The 14,918-nt window shown below is 36.5% G+C and overlaps 1 protein-coding gene and 1 long non-coding RNA gene across 3 annotated transcripts; both read right to left on the bottom strand.

Moving 5' to 3' along the window:
- Positions 1-176: 176 nt before the first annotated feature.
- Positions 177-6,975, bottom strand: LOC306847654 (uncharacterized protein). 2 transcript variants are annotated; one of them, XM_079381728.1, is made up of 15 exons: positions 6,883-6,975; positions 6,210-6,275; positions 6,047-6,118; positions 5,816-5,949; positions 5,151-5,264; positions 5,013-5,070; positions 4,807-4,878; positions 3,876-4,700; positions 3,649-3,807; positions 3,398-3,540; positions 3,108-3,221; positions 2,951-3,008; positions 2,760-2,843; positions 2,374-2,439; positions 177-2,058 (listed from the first exon to the last, which is right to left on the bottom strand). In XM_079381728.1, exons 2-15 carry the CDS (start codon positions 6,229-6,231, stop codon positions 1,460-1,462), a joined length of 2,520 nt encoding a protein of 839 aa, XP_079237854.1. In that variant the 5' UTR covers positions 6,232-6,275; positions 6,883-6,975; the 3' UTR covers positions 177-1,459. The 2 variants fall into 2 exon arrangements, with proteins under 2 accessions (XP_079237854.1, XP_079237855.1); XM_079381729.1 differs by having other exon boundaries at positions 183-2,058; positions 3,649-3,792.
- Positions 6,976-10,616: 3,641 nt separating this feature from the next.
- LOC306846952 lies at positions 10,617-13,284 on the bottom strand. The gene is made up of 3 exons (XR_013782125.1): positions 13,026-13,284; positions 12,601-12,716; positions 10,617-12,467 (listed from the first exon to the last, which is right to left on the bottom strand). It is a non-coding gene; the product is annotated as an uncharacterized lncRNA (long non-coding RNA).
- Between the last annotated feature and the right edge of the window lie 1,634 nt (positions 13,285-14,918).

Here is a 14,918-nt window from a genome sequence, read left to right as displayed (position 1 = left end):
GAACAGGGTACTGTTAAAAAATAACCGTGGAATTACGAATAAATACAATTGATGTTTTTCTTGAATTTTGCACAAAAAAATAAATAAAGTTGGACTACTCACCACTAGTCTTTTTAGTATAGCAAATCAATATTTAGCCTACAAAATGTCAAGTACATTATCACACAATTCAGATTATAGGTTTGTGAAAAGAATTTTATTGAAGAAACGTGAATTTACTGTTAAAACAATCAGTTACAATACAAATGTTTTTTTATATTAACACTTGTGATAAGAAATTTATATTGAATTCTTACAGCCATGACAAAAATTAAGAAATCCTGTCTAAATGTTATTGGCTGATTCTAAAAATAATTACTCTTGGTCTAACATCAATACTAACTTCTACATTACTAATGAAAGAAAGAAAGAAAGAAAAAAAAAAAAAAAAAAAAAAGAGCGAAACAATATAAAAGGTAATGCGTGTTGCTTGGTAAGGACAAAAGCATGGTTGGATTAAACAGAACTGAACGGTCAACACTGTTGAATGTCTACCTAAATGAATTACTACAACTTGATCACATTTTCAAGAATGTTAATCGCCAATAATGACATTTCTAAAAAAAAATAATTAAAAAATTAAACTACGTGATGCTTGTAGTTTCAAACTAGATAGACATTCTTTTTGGATTCTAAAGCATACATTTGAACCAAAGTCAACATACAATTCACATGTATAACTTAAACAACAACCATTTATCTTATGAATGTCTATAAACACTTTTTCTTTAAATCTGAGGAATCCTTCTTGTGAAGTCAGTAATATGCATGTTTGTATTTCTTGCTGACCTCAGCTGTGACACAGTACAGTATACCAGAAAAAATAAATCTGTTGTTCAATACTAAGTCAAAGTTAATATTACTGATTCCAAGTTAACAGATATACATATACATATACATATACATATATTCACTGGTTACAGAAAATATTTATGTCTGTTAAGTGGAACACAGCAATGCTCTTTTAAATGTTACTAATAATATATATATAGGGGAAGTAACTAACAAATATATAGAGGCAGGAAGTAACTAACAAATAATGTCTTTTTGATGGAAGTTAAATTAATAATACTGATGAAAAATCCAATAAATTCTGAACAGAAAAAAAATTAAAGCATAGGTTGACAAATTCAGTGTATTATTCTGCATTACTACAGATAAGAACAAACAATATCTATATATTATGTAGAAGCCCTTTTAAGTTTTTTGAGCTTACCAAATACAAATAATTTAATAATTCAGTAATGGTTCAGACCCATCTCTTACCAGCTTCAAAGACATGGCTGTTTAAAAAAAAAAAAAAAAAAAAAACAGAAAAATATTGTAATACTGAAGAAAAAAAAACAAACACTCAGTTTGGAAGGAATTCTGTTCAAAGTGCTCAAAGTATTTTTTGTTGATGCTTCAAGACTCATTCTCATCAGTACTGCATGTAACTTGCACACTCAGAATAATCACTTCCATCCCTGTTTTGCCTCATTACAAGCCACTGGTTGTTATTACAGGACCAGTCCTGCAGCGGCCAATCAGCATACGTGACAGTGACCACCTCATCTGCTGGACCACAGTCCCTAGGTCTGAGAGAAGGCTCAAGATATTGAATAACTTGCGACTGGTCACACTGCCCTGAGTATGCATAATGAGCAGGATTCGTGAACTTTTCCTCATACATACAGCTGTGAAAGCACATTTGAACTTCAGAATGTGTGTTAGTCGCTAAAGGCGGTGCATCATTGTCTTTGCATGTGGTTGCAGGGCTTTGGCCTTCAATCTCAGGCGCCACTGTGGTTGTCTCTCTTAGAGATGCTCTCTCAATGATAACAGGTCCCTCCTGCAGTGACAGGCTTACCTTAAACACAGGGTCCTTAACTTTGTTTGTACATACTACTTTCTTAGGATGACCCTTCTTCATTTTTTTGGACATCTGACGGGCTGGAGCTCCAGCAGGAGCTATAAAAGCCCGTGCATCAGAAGGGGACAGCATATATCTTGCTGGACGTTTAAGAGTCTGAATGGGACCTTGACAAAAAAAAGAAAAAGAAAAATCAATGTCTCCCTGTAACATCCTTAGAATAAAATAGTGTAAACCTCACAAATTTTGTTAGAAATAAGGATTTACCAATGGAGCAAAACAATTTTCAGACGTAATTCAAGACATTTTCTGAATTGTATTCTTAAGATATATTCTCTGACTAAAAACAAACATATTTATAAACTTTAAGCAAGTTTATGTATTTTACTAAAGCACATGGCCAAAATACTAAAGAAAAAAATAAAAATTATTTGATCCGGACATAAAAAGGATGAACTGCATACACATATATACACACTCACCAGTGGTGTTGTTATCAGAAGGGGGCAGCACAGACTCCGCTGGCCGTTTAAGAGTCTGACCGGGACCTTGAGACAAAGAAGAAAATCTATCAATATATGCCAGTAATAATTTTCTTAATTATTTTTGCTTTGTTTTCCAGTATAAATATCAAAATCACTTCAGGAGTAATATTACATAAAGTAATAAAACATCTAGAAAAAATCATAAGGCACTCTATATCCAATTGTGTTATTTATTAATTTTTCTTTATCTTGTTGGTGTTAATTACAATCTCTATCCATAAATGAGCACCTTTTCCCTTTTTACAATTTCTTGTTCAGGGAATATACATATATATATATATATATATATATACACACACACACACACACATATACACACTCACCTGTGGTGTTGTTAGCTCCTTCCTTGAAAGACAACAGACCTGATCTCCACCCCACATCGCCTCCACAGTTCAACACCTTCATGCCTTTTTCATCAAGAAATTATGCATATAATAAATAATATAGTGAGACCGGTTTGGCTCTCACTGATGAAGTAACAATTATGTATTGTGCTTTCATCTGTTGTACTTACACCAATGATAATCCTTTTCTAGTACCTCACTTATGAGACATGCAGACAACCTCATCACCTTTAGAACAACATAAAGTTACCATACAGCTCTGCACAATCACATCTAATTCCCATGAGACTATGAAAACTAAATGAAAAAGATAAATGTAGGTAGTGCCTTTATATGTCCTCTTCCATCCTCTTTCTCCAGCTGGATAGCAATATCCTCAAGCATGTCATTTGTGTTGCAGTGTTTCCTCTTTTTAGGCAAGAGCTGTGGATGGAGAGCTTTCTGCCGACATGAAGACATTCACATAAGCAACAAGCAATAGAAGATCAATTAGCAATAGAATTTTTGTATATTTTGTATAGTATATTTGTGCAAATTGGGTTATGTGTAGATAAGGAGAGTTCACTAATTCAGTTGCTGGCAAGAGAGTAAGTTTCGCAACCTAAAGAAACACTTACTAAGTAGTTTCGCTGGTGATCACAGCCAGTCAGATGGCTGAATATTTTTTTCTTCTTCAGCTTCAAAGAGCACAGCTGGCACATGTAACAGCATGGAGGTGGATTCCCATCCACGCTCTGGCACTTAATAACAGCTTGTAGACCTGTGACAAACATGCTCACACAGAGTTTGGTGCAGTGAATTTAAATCAATGCATCATCTTTTGTATGCGATTATTTTGCTAGATTACATAGTATGCAGATACACTCACCGATAAGAGGCTTTCGACCATTGTAGTTTTCTAGAAAATCTTCTATTGATTGAAACTGATCAGAAGGACTTTGAGTCTGAGTAAGAGGAGACTGGACAATTGGACTTTGTGAGAACACAAAGGTGTTTTCTTCTCTTAAGGTGTCTGATTGAGGCTCCTCTGTAAATATAAATGAGAATTACACAAACACCAAAAAGAATAATATTTTACATATATAAGTACATTACCATGTGCTTCCCAGCCGGTGTTAATTGGTTCTTGTAAATTAGACTCATCAATGAACAGACTTAAATCATGCGTTGTAGCCGATTCCAGTGCTTCTGTTAGCATTTGGGTTCTGATCTGCCTGATAACGATCTCCACATCTCTGACAGGCTCTGGACTATCAGGTGAACTTTCATTCCTGAAAATTCCATGCCTGTTTGCTAGATCCTGGGTTGACTCGGGTACCATGTGGCTCACTGAAAGAGATGGTGTTTGCAGCTGGATTTCATATGGAATGGTTTGGGCCAGGTGCAGTGCATGTGATTCATAGCTGACTCCAAATGACTGGACAGAATTGTTCCCATCATCTTCACCAGCATGCACAATGTCATTCTCGCAAAGAATTCTGACGGGGATACACGGTCTTGGTGGTCTTACAACAGAGACTGTCCTTGCTTCAGTAAAACACTGGTTTTCAGATGACATTATATATCTTTGAAAGCTTCTGCCTGGGATTGGTTGATGCTGATTTATGTGTTGACTGAGGACTGGAGCTGGGGAGCTTTCTAGAAAAGGCATTCTAGATGAAACAGGAGAATCCACTAGACTCTGAGGTGTAGATACCTGGCATGTGAATAATGGTTTGACAGGATCTACGGTTCTATGAAGAGATGGATTTGGTGTTGGAAAGGTTGAGACTTGTTGGGGTTCAATCACTCTTGAACACTTTGACCTCGAAGGTGTCGTAGATACACACTGTGTTGGGACCAAACATCCTAAAGTTGGAAGTTGTGCAGTCTCATTCATATTGTCAGACTCTTGCTGCCATTGAGCACTGGTTTCTTTACCTTTTACAGAACATAGATACATTAAAATACACCAAACATATATCAGTATCTAATTACTACAGTATGATAATGAAACTGATTACTAAACATACTGCAGTATCCATACCTTCAGACGGTCTGTTATGAACAAGCAAATTAGGCGCATTAGGGTTCTTAATCTTCGTCATCTGAGCAAAAGCTAAGACAATAGTGGAAAGAGGATGTGATGAGGGTTAATAAAGATACACAAGTCAAAAATCACAACTAAGTGCCACTGAACAGTTGTCTTTCCTTAAACTGAGGTGGAGCAATAAGATAAGACAAAAGACAGACCATCAGGGACAGGCAATGATGTCATCTCCTTGTAGAGGACTTCATCCACACTCAGAACCTTATCAGAGAAATTGAAAGGTTAGTGAGAAGAATATATATTAATATATAACAAAATGATTTTGATACTTTTTTTTTTACCTGTATATCACCTGTTCCCTCCTTTTTTTCAACCTTTTTTGCAATATCCATTAGAGGGCGAGCCAAAAGAGTCAGGTCTGTATCAGACGTCCACCCATGTGCATGATGAGATTTCTATTATGGAAAGTTCCAAAAATAATTACATAGGAAAACTGCTGCCAGTAGAATCAGAAGACAATAAAAGTAGTTGATAAAATGTGCATCTAATCACAACAAGAGAAGAAGAGAAGCATGCAGTTTCAAAGCTACAAGATATAATAAAACAAATAATAAAGAAGCATTGATCAATGATAGTAGGCAACGTCGGTCCTGGAGTGCCGATGTCCTGCAGAGTTTAGCTCCAACCCTTATCAAACACATCTGAACAAGATAATCAAGGACTTCAGGATTACTAGGGCTACAGGCAGGTGAGGTTTTTTCAGGGTAGGAGCTAAACTCTGCAGGACATCGGCACTCCAGAATGCATTAAATCTAAACAAAAATATGCACATAAGAAAATTAAACTCAAAGCATAACTGTAATCGTACATAAATAAAATGTAATAAAAGCACTAAATGTAAGAGTAAATTGTATATTTTCATATTCCCTTACATAAAATAAAGAACAATCTGTCATGTCATGTTGAAAATCTCAAAAATAAACTAATCTCAAAACCAATAACTTACAATGTAATTGTATCTGTGAATGCTGCCCATGATGTGGTTCCTGATATCAGACTTGGTTATTCTCAAAACGCAGACATCACAAAAGTACAATGCAGGCTGATTGTATGCCAGCACCTCTGTGATGGAGTTCAGGCCTGAAACATTCAAACAGGTTCACACACAAAATAGAGATTTCAGATATTTCTTTAACTCCAGGAAGTTAATCATTATAGATACTGTACCCTCTCTTACCAATGATGGGCTGTGCTCTGTTCTGATTGTGGAGATATGAACGTATGGAATTGTACAGGTGACTGTGGCATCCTGGAAAATAATACAGTACACTTTTCACCAAGAGGACAACTATGGTAAAATATAATTGCAGGAGTGTACTAGAAACTGTGACAGAACAAACCTGGGCTGCTGGCAGCAAACATAACTAGGCTGCTGAGAAGACAACAAACTAAATCCCCAGAATCAACTAGAGGGAGAAAGAAAAACCAGAACAGTGTCTAGATAGGCTAAACTTCCAAGCTATCCACAGGTACATTCAGAATAGCAAACTAACATCCTCCACTTACTATATCTGCAGTGTACTGAATACTGAGTTGAATTTGCCATTTTCTCTCATCAATGAGGTCGTCTGGCAATGTCTGTGTATCGTTTCACTATGTTCACTGTGTAGCACACAGTATGATGTAGGCACTAACTAGTTTTCCATTGCGAATGTAAGGAAGGATGTTTACTTACAACTTTTGCAAGTCTAGTGAGTGCAACCGTCAGAAAATCATTGCAACCCATCGTTATCTGTTCTTACTCGTAGTATTAAAGTTTTAGTTGAGTAACAAGAGAGAAAATGGCAATAAACTCAACATGATACGAAACCGCCGACATTTCATCGTTACAAGAAAAAAAGTATTTTTAAAGTGTGACCGCGTTTAACGTTGGTTGTGATTCCTAAAGAGTGCTCCCATCTAAGCACGTGCGATTAGCTTTCTATTACTTCCGACAAAAACTCTGAAATCATCAAACAAAAATGATTAAGAAGTGTTTTTTCAAAGAGTTAAAGTGATAATTTGCTTGCCTACCTGTACTTTATTCTTTAGTGAGGTGTAAACTCTTGCTGCGTGGTTTGGAGGTGTGTAGAGTCATGAATATTCATTAACACGTCAGCAAAGCCTCGTGAATATTCATAAACTTTAATGTTCGTAAATCTTGTTTCCTGAAATGAAACTAAGAATGAGGAAACTGAACTTTTGTACTTCCAAGAGCTAAAAATAGAAGGGTGTTTAAAAGTTAAAATATAAACGAATTTGAATACAAACCGAATACAAACACTTTGTGTGTATTTGTATTAACTTATTTAAGATATCACTATTTCTCGTTTTTTTTAATCTTATACGTTGTCTTTACATTTCATATTAATAAGCACGTTTTTGCATATTTAATGTGTTTTGCTGTGTGATCTCCTTCCCCTTCAAGGCCGAGGAAGTGATAAACTATCCAAAAGTATTGTGTTGTCTCTCTGAAGGCTAACATGACCTTCTCAGCCTAAAGAGATTAAAGAAAAGAATTACTGCTGCTGTCATCCTCTTCTTGGCTTAAGTACAAGAATTTCCTAAATGTATGTGTGTGTGTATATGAACAGTTTATTTGCAAAGACAGATAACTCAAATAATTATCGAAAAACATGTTTTTTTTTATTATGTCATCATGTTTTTATTGTGTTAGTTAGTTGTTGTTTTTTTAGTTATTTTTTAACCAAGTCAAAAAACAACAACTGCAATTTGATTGAGATTAATTAGAATGCACAATGAAAAAACATGAGTTCTGAGAATTGTTCAAAACTGAGTTATCGGTTTTTGCAAATTAATTTTTCATATATATTCCTCATCTAAATTTGTTTTCACCTTAATCTCACAGTACTTTATAAACCCTTCTGAGCATTTCTTTCATCTGTTTCTAAGGCTTGTACCACTTCTCTCTTTTCTATTCTTATGTACCCAGGCAAAACATAATGGCAAGAAGACAAGAATATGGTGGCCTGAACAGAATTTGAACCGGAAAACAGGGCTCTAACACAGAAATGTATTACTGGTCAGAGAAAACATATGGTAACTGTCCTATTGGGGAAAAAGCTAGCAAATTATATTATTATTTTAGTTAATCACAGTCTTTTTACGTGCATACATTCCTGCCATGTTTTATCTGAGTTGTGAATGGGGGTCTGGCCAAAGGAAGGAATGCTTTTGAACCCCCACACATAAAGTCCAACTATGCCTAGGGTCATGCAGGTTGATAGCTCTATAAACTAACATATACATTCTTACAACTCTTTCAGATTTTTCAGCTTGATTGGTTGCTTCATACTACATTCATGAAGAGAATGTTTCTATAAAGTCAGTGTGGATGTGTTGTTCTCCATTTTATCTCTATGTTTTGATTCACTCCTTTTTAGCTGGTGGATGTCTGTCCTGATGACATTCAACCCTGAATGGGATACTACTGTATTTGTTCTAAATGTTTGCAGTTGTTCGAAGTGTTTGACAAACAACATTATTTCCTGGTCTCTCATGCACAACACTGAGTACTTAGTAACTGCCGATCAGTCAGTCTGAGCATGAATTTGAGGTTGGTGGGCATCAAATCAGCAACATTCCAGTTTTCAGCCTGAAACAATAAGCCCCAACAAGCCTGAAAAAGTGCAAATAAAAGTCATGAAACAGCCTTCCCTTCACCCCATGTGAGCTATTAGTTGTGCATTTGATTGGATGCTTTTTATTTGGGTGGCAGTATATGTCGTGTGATTGGTTCGGTTGGTGGCCTCATATGAACTTGTGATGAAGTGTTACAACTATGTTCTACACAAGAATACAGTGTAACTTGTAGACTTCAAAGATTATTTGACATGAGAGTCTTCTCCATCCTCCCATGTTTCTCAAAAAAAAAAAAAAAAAAAAAAAAAATCCCACCACAGATTATTGGCCAGTAAATGCAAACAAATGCACATTTGATGAAACTTCTTGATAATTCTTATTTACTTTTATTCTCTGATTATATGCATATTTATGTTTAGTACTTTTATATATGGTACAAATACATCTTTTCCTTCTCTTGTTTCTTTAAGACCTGATACAGAGGCCCTGTCCTTGAATGTTATCTGAGTGAGTTACTCCTCACTTTTCCCTGTGCCTGGTGTTTCATTTGTACTTATAGACATTGGCCACAATTAACGGCACCCTTTTATTCGATACTTTTTGAAACCTCCATTTGCCAGTTTACCAGCTCTAAATTTTCTCCTATAATGCCTGATGAGGTTAGAGAACACCTGACGAGATCAGAGACCATTCCTTCATCCAGAATCACTCCAGACCCTTTAGATTCCCAGCTCCATGACGGTGCTTCTTCTCTTCAGTTCACATCACTCATTTTCCACAGGGTTCAGGTCAGAGGACTGGAATGGCCAGCAGAAGCTTGGTTTTGTGCTCAGTGACCCATTTTTGTGTTGTTTTTGAGGTTTGTGTTTGGATTATTGTCCGGTTGGAAGATCCAAACATGGCCCATTATAAGATTTCTAGCAGAGTCAGTCACTTATTGATTTTTTATCTGTTGGTATTTGATAGAATCCATGATGTCATGTGTCTAAACAAGATGTCCAGGACCTCCAGCAGAAATATAGGCCCACAACATCAAATATACAGCAGTATATTTCATTGTACACATGGGGTACTTTTTATCCCTGTTTTCACCAAACCCATCTTGAGTGTTTGCTGCTAAAAAGCGCATTTTTTAGTTTCATCTGACCATAGAAGCCAGTCCCATTTGAAGTTCCAGTCGTGTCTGATAACTGAATATGCTGGAGTTTGTTTTTGGATGAGCTAGGAGAATTTTTCTTGAAACCCTCCCAAACAGCATGTGGTGATGTAGGTACTATTTGACAATTTTTTTTAAGGTTTTCTGACCCCGAGACTCAACTATTGTCTGCAATTCTCCAGCTGTGGTCCTTAGAGAGTCTATAGCCACTCAAACTCTCCTTCTCACCATGCATTAGGACAATATAGACACACGTCCTCTTCCAGGCAGTTTCGTAACATTTTATGTTGATTGGAAATTCTTAATTCTTGCCCTGATGGTGGAAATGGGAATTTTCACTGATCTAGGTCTTTTCTTAAAGCCACTTCACTAATTTGTGAAGCTCAATTATTGTTTGCTTGCACATCAGAAATACATTCTTTGGTTTTTCTCATTGTGATGCTTTGTTTTCCCTCCTAGTTATATTTCTGTGAAACAGGAAGCCATGTCTGGATGATTTCATGTTCATAATCACCCTGGAGTGCTCAAAATTGTGAATATGAATGGGAATATACTTCAGAGATATTTTACTCATAAGAATTTTTATGGGTGCCAATAATTGTGTCCAATGTGTATTTGTGAAAAACATTTATTTCATAATGATATTTCCCCCCATTTTAAATTCTTATTATCCAATGAAAGGTTAGATTTTTGTGTCACACAGGTAAATCGCATAGAATGCTGAATTAATTCATAGGTCCTCTTCGTAGGTACGAGACTAGACAATGATGGCGACTGAGGTGTGTGCTTATGTACTTGGCTGGTGATTGGGTAATTGGCTGTGTGTAAGGTGCAGGTGCTCAGAACTCAGGTGAGAGTGATCTCTGTGATTGGGTGGTAGTGGAGCCTTGCCTATCTGTTACATATACACTCAGAAATTCCAGTTTTGTGGACATTCACTCAGACTAGTCATTATTCAGGTGGCGACACAGCATTTGACCAATGGATTTACAAAAATCATTTCAGGTTTAGGAAGCGTTTCATCATTGCATCAACTACTGATGAACACATACATTTTTATTTGAATTATCAAATAATTATAATTTATTATTGAATTATTATGGTTACTTAACCATGTATTGTTATGTATTATTGAAAGGCTTTTGTCCTTGAAACTCATTAAAATCCCCAAATTCTTGTTATTTCTTATTTGCAGACATTCTCAAACTTTTTGTCATCTGAATCTCTTTCACCTAATATATTTACTTTAAAGGGGTGGTCAATCAGCAATTCTGTAAAAGATAGCATCTCCCTTTGTATTGAACTTTGAGCATCGTAACTTTGCAGATGTTGTTTATGCTCAAACAGCAACATTACACACTAACTAAAATTAAAAAAAGTGAAATCATCAATGACCCCTTTAAGTACCCCTGAGATTTTAAAATAAATATTTTAATAAGTATTGCGTTCACATGTTCACAGTTCACACTGGTTAATGGTCATATGTCGTGCAGGTAAACATAAAATATTTCTTCTTTTTTAGTAAGTGAATTATTTTTATTGTTATTTTAAGGTGATTTATTTAAATTTTTATGATTTAATTACATGTTTGCCTTTCATTAAACTCACAAACCCCCTGCAGTTCCCTTACGAACCCAAGTTTGGGAAACCTTGATGTAATAAAATGTTTAATGCGCTTCATGTTGTTAATTACAATGAAAATATTTTTTTTCTCACTCTATGTATTTTTACATCATTATGGTACAAGATTATCCTGTTTAAATCAATGTGATAAACGAGTTAGGTCAAAAGTAATCTGATTATATTACCTAAAATGTGTAATGTAATGGATTACGTTACTGACTACAATTTTTGTCATGTAATTTAGAATCAGTAACGGATTACAATTTGTAAGTAATCTACCCAGCTCTGCACATATGTGTGTGTAGTTTTTTTTTTTTTCTAAAGTTTTTTTGAATGTTTACCCTGTTTACTTGAACATGTCCTTACTTAATTTAACTGTTTACTTGAACATACTGGGTATGGGTACATACAGGGTATGTTTTATGACCTAGCAAGGTAAAAACCTTAACAGGAAGTTGATGCTCACAATTGTTTTCGGTGGAGATATTTAATTACATGCTCATATCTTAACTAGTGTTAAAACTACAACCGCTTAACACTGTAATCAGTTTGGCTGATGAAAAACATTATCACAAGGACCTGCAAGAATGTTTCAACTTTGAAACATTGCAAGAGAAGTTTAAGATCAATGGGGAATTTCTTGGTCCTTCCTGTCATGTAGAACAGCCTTAAAAATGTTTGGATTTCTTAATGCATTTTAGAAGACGTTTTGCATTTAATGGTTAAAGAGTCGAACTTGTAACCCAAAGGTTGCGGGTTCGAGTCTCAGGTCCGGCAGGGATTGTAGGTGGGGGGAGTGAATGTGCAGCGCTCTCTCCACCCTCAATACCACGAGGGATCAAGTCCTTCCTGGTCGATTCCTGCCATGTATACTTCACAGCACTCTGTACGCAGAAAGTTGTGCAAGGCACAGCAAGCCAAAACAATGTCCTCCACTTTGGTGGTGTTTTGGATATGGTGGTTAGAAGGACTCGAAATCGATTTGCCAGGATGCCAAATGCATTTTCAACCACCCTCCGAGCTCGCGAAAGCCTGTAATTGAATATGCGTTGCTCTACAGATAGCCTGCGGTTCGGATATGGCTTCATTAGGTAGTCCTTCAAGGGAAATGCCTCATCTGCCACAATGCAGTAAGGGGCCAGCAGGTCAGATTCAGGAAGTGGTGCAGGGGCAGGTATGTTTGATGTTCTTTTCTCCAAGGCATCCTGCAATGAGCATCCACCAAATACTCCACCATCTGAAATACGAAACAAAAAGTAGTTTTAATTGTCGACCCTTGATAACTTGTAGTCATTTTGGCATATTTCACTGTCTGAATGTGTACAAACTGCCCTATAAAGTAAGAAAAAATAAAACCGATACATGCATACCTTCAGGTATTTCTCTTTTAAGACCTGGTAGATTGCTGCACAGGTTTCAGGAACGAATTGCCGAATTGTAGTCATTCCCACTCAGAACTGGTAAGAAAGGCTCTTGAAGCTTTCTCCTGCAAAGATTACAATCACATAACTCTATTATCGATGTTCCACACCTTTTACAGAGTCAAATCAAACACTTTTAATGCATTTTCATTACATTACATTAAATCAGATTATTGTTATCAATTATTAAAGGCATTGTGCTATAAACAACCACAATTATGTTTTATGTTGTCTCTTTTTAAGTAAGCTCCAACTGCCATCTGAAATAATCAAATTATCTTTTTTATAATGCTTAATGATACACCGACATAAACACAACTGAAAAAGCGTTGTAATGTAATATTCAAATAACGAATAACCTTTAGCTTGATTACCGTTGCCAAGAACCTGAACCTGTCTCTGGAGTATCCATGGTTTCACCCATTTAGTGCGCTTGCTCCGTATTTTTCGCGGCCGCTTCTTCTTTTCCTCTTCAACAAGCAAAAGACCAAGGGCTGACAACGCCAGTGCCATTTGCAACGTGTCAGACATTTTCGAAATATCAAGATTCCGTCTGTGGTGAGCGAGATTCTGATCTGATTTCAGGCACCTTTGTTTATGTTTTGTATCCCTTTAGCTCTTCCGGTTTCCGGCTTTGAGTAACAAACACAGACTACTGCTACCTGCTGGCACGGAAAGGAATTTCTTCTATACGCAGGCGCAGAAGGACGTGCTACTTGGCCATCGGGTGTACAGCGTCGGCTTGGTGTGTCAGGGCAACTTTGGACCCAGACGCTGCCGAAGTCGGCAGACCCCGCAGTCTGCTTTCGTCGGCACTAGTTCGTCGGCGTTGGCTTGGTGTGTACCGGGCTTAAGGCACCGAACCCCCAACTGCTCCCCGGGCGCCGCAGCATTGGCTGCCCACTGCTCCGGGTGTGTGTGTGTGCGCACTTGGATGGGTTAAATGCAGAGCACAAATTCCAAGTATTCCCTTCCCTTCCCTTCCCTTTCTAATTTTGCCTGTACAACGTTAATGCTTATTTTATTAATTTATTGGGTTCTATAATCATTGTTATCAGACTTTGTCTGATAACTGTACTTGAATTTTCTTTTTTTTGTGACTGTCTGGATTATCTGTTTGGTTTACACTGCATCAGTGCCGTTATGTAAATGTAATGTTATATATCATAAACTGAGAATTTGCTTTTCTTTATCCTTATAAGACTAATACAGCTTATTTTAAATCTTGTTGGACTTTAATTTGATTAAACTAGTACCTTTTGGTGTTGAAGAATTGCAAAGGACAGTAGTCAGAGAGAATGTGTTTACCGATTTAGCTTATTAGCAGTAGTACAGAGCAGATGTCTGCTTCCCTCTTTTGCTCTCATCTCTTGTCTAGACAAACAACAGTTCTCACACCCCACCCCCTCACAGAGTGAGAAAAAACTACAGACGTCTGAACATTTGAAAGATTTGAGAAAAGTGAAAGAGAAGCTGTGTGACAATGTGAATTGTAAGTTTGAAAATGAACAAAGACAGTTATATTCCTACTTTTGGATCCTCCTCGTCCTTTCTATCTGAGTTCTGCCTTCCCAGACTGAACTGGGTTAAAAGCCACAGGCCAGATATAGGCCTATGGCCATAGGTCACAGACATAGGTCTTTCTGTCTTCTTTTACCTAAAGCTGTTTCTCTATCTCTCTCTTCTTTATCTCTCTGGTAACATTGCCCATACAAGCTGAGTGTAAATTACATGTACCTGTGTATAATTTCATGCATCTATTTCCCACTATAACCACTCATTAATGTTATTAAACTGTTTCAATTACAATGTATGTGCAAAGTAGTTTTGATTCCATATTAACATTTAAATGCTATTTACTGCAATGCAACAGAGTCACATTCTAGTCTTCTCTCTTACATATTTTGTTATTCTAAATGTGATGATTTCCGTTGGTGGTTTCAGTAAAGGGTGGTGATAGACAAGAAATGTACAGTTTTATATCATCATGTTAACAATGTTTTTTCAGTCATTTGACAGTCCTACAGCCAGAATCACTGTAGGGAAACCACCCTCAAAGAATGCAGAGTGAATGTGAGAGTATGTGAAGAGTTCAGATGCAAAAGCTTCTAAGTGCCATTTGAAATTTTCTTCCAAAATGAGTATTTTACTCAGGCTCTCATGTGTGGGTTCAGTTAATTAACTTGAATGGCAATAGGTTCTGTTCATTGTCATTAAATAGAAATAACATAAATACCTGAGAAAAAGCTAATTTTAGAAGAAAATGT

The sequence above is a fragment of the Barbus barbus genome (assembly GCF_936440315.1).
Source record: "Barbus barbus genome assembly, chromosome: 27".
In the NCBI taxonomy this organism is placed as follows: domain Eukaryota; kingdom Metazoa; phylum Chordata; class Actinopteri; order Cypriniformes; family Cyprinidae; genus Barbus; species Barbus barbus.
The sequence above is the reverse complement of the archived record's forward strand: the minus strand, read 5'-3'. Positions and strand labels throughout refer to the sequence as shown.

Excerpts from the sequence above, each read along its gene's own strand:
- LOC306847654 (XM_079381728.1), bottom strand. The coding sequence starts at position 6,231 with ATGTTTGCTGCCAGCAGCCCAG. Across the intron at positions 4,879-5,012 it reads ATCATTGCCTGTCCCTGATG|CTTTTGCTCAGATGACGAAG; the intron begins GTCTGTCTTTTG and ends CTATTGTCTTAG. Across the intron at positions 4,701-4,806 it reads TCATAACAGACCGTCTGAAG|GTAAAGAAACCAGTGCTCAA; the intron begins GTATGGATACTG and ends GTTCTGTAAAAG.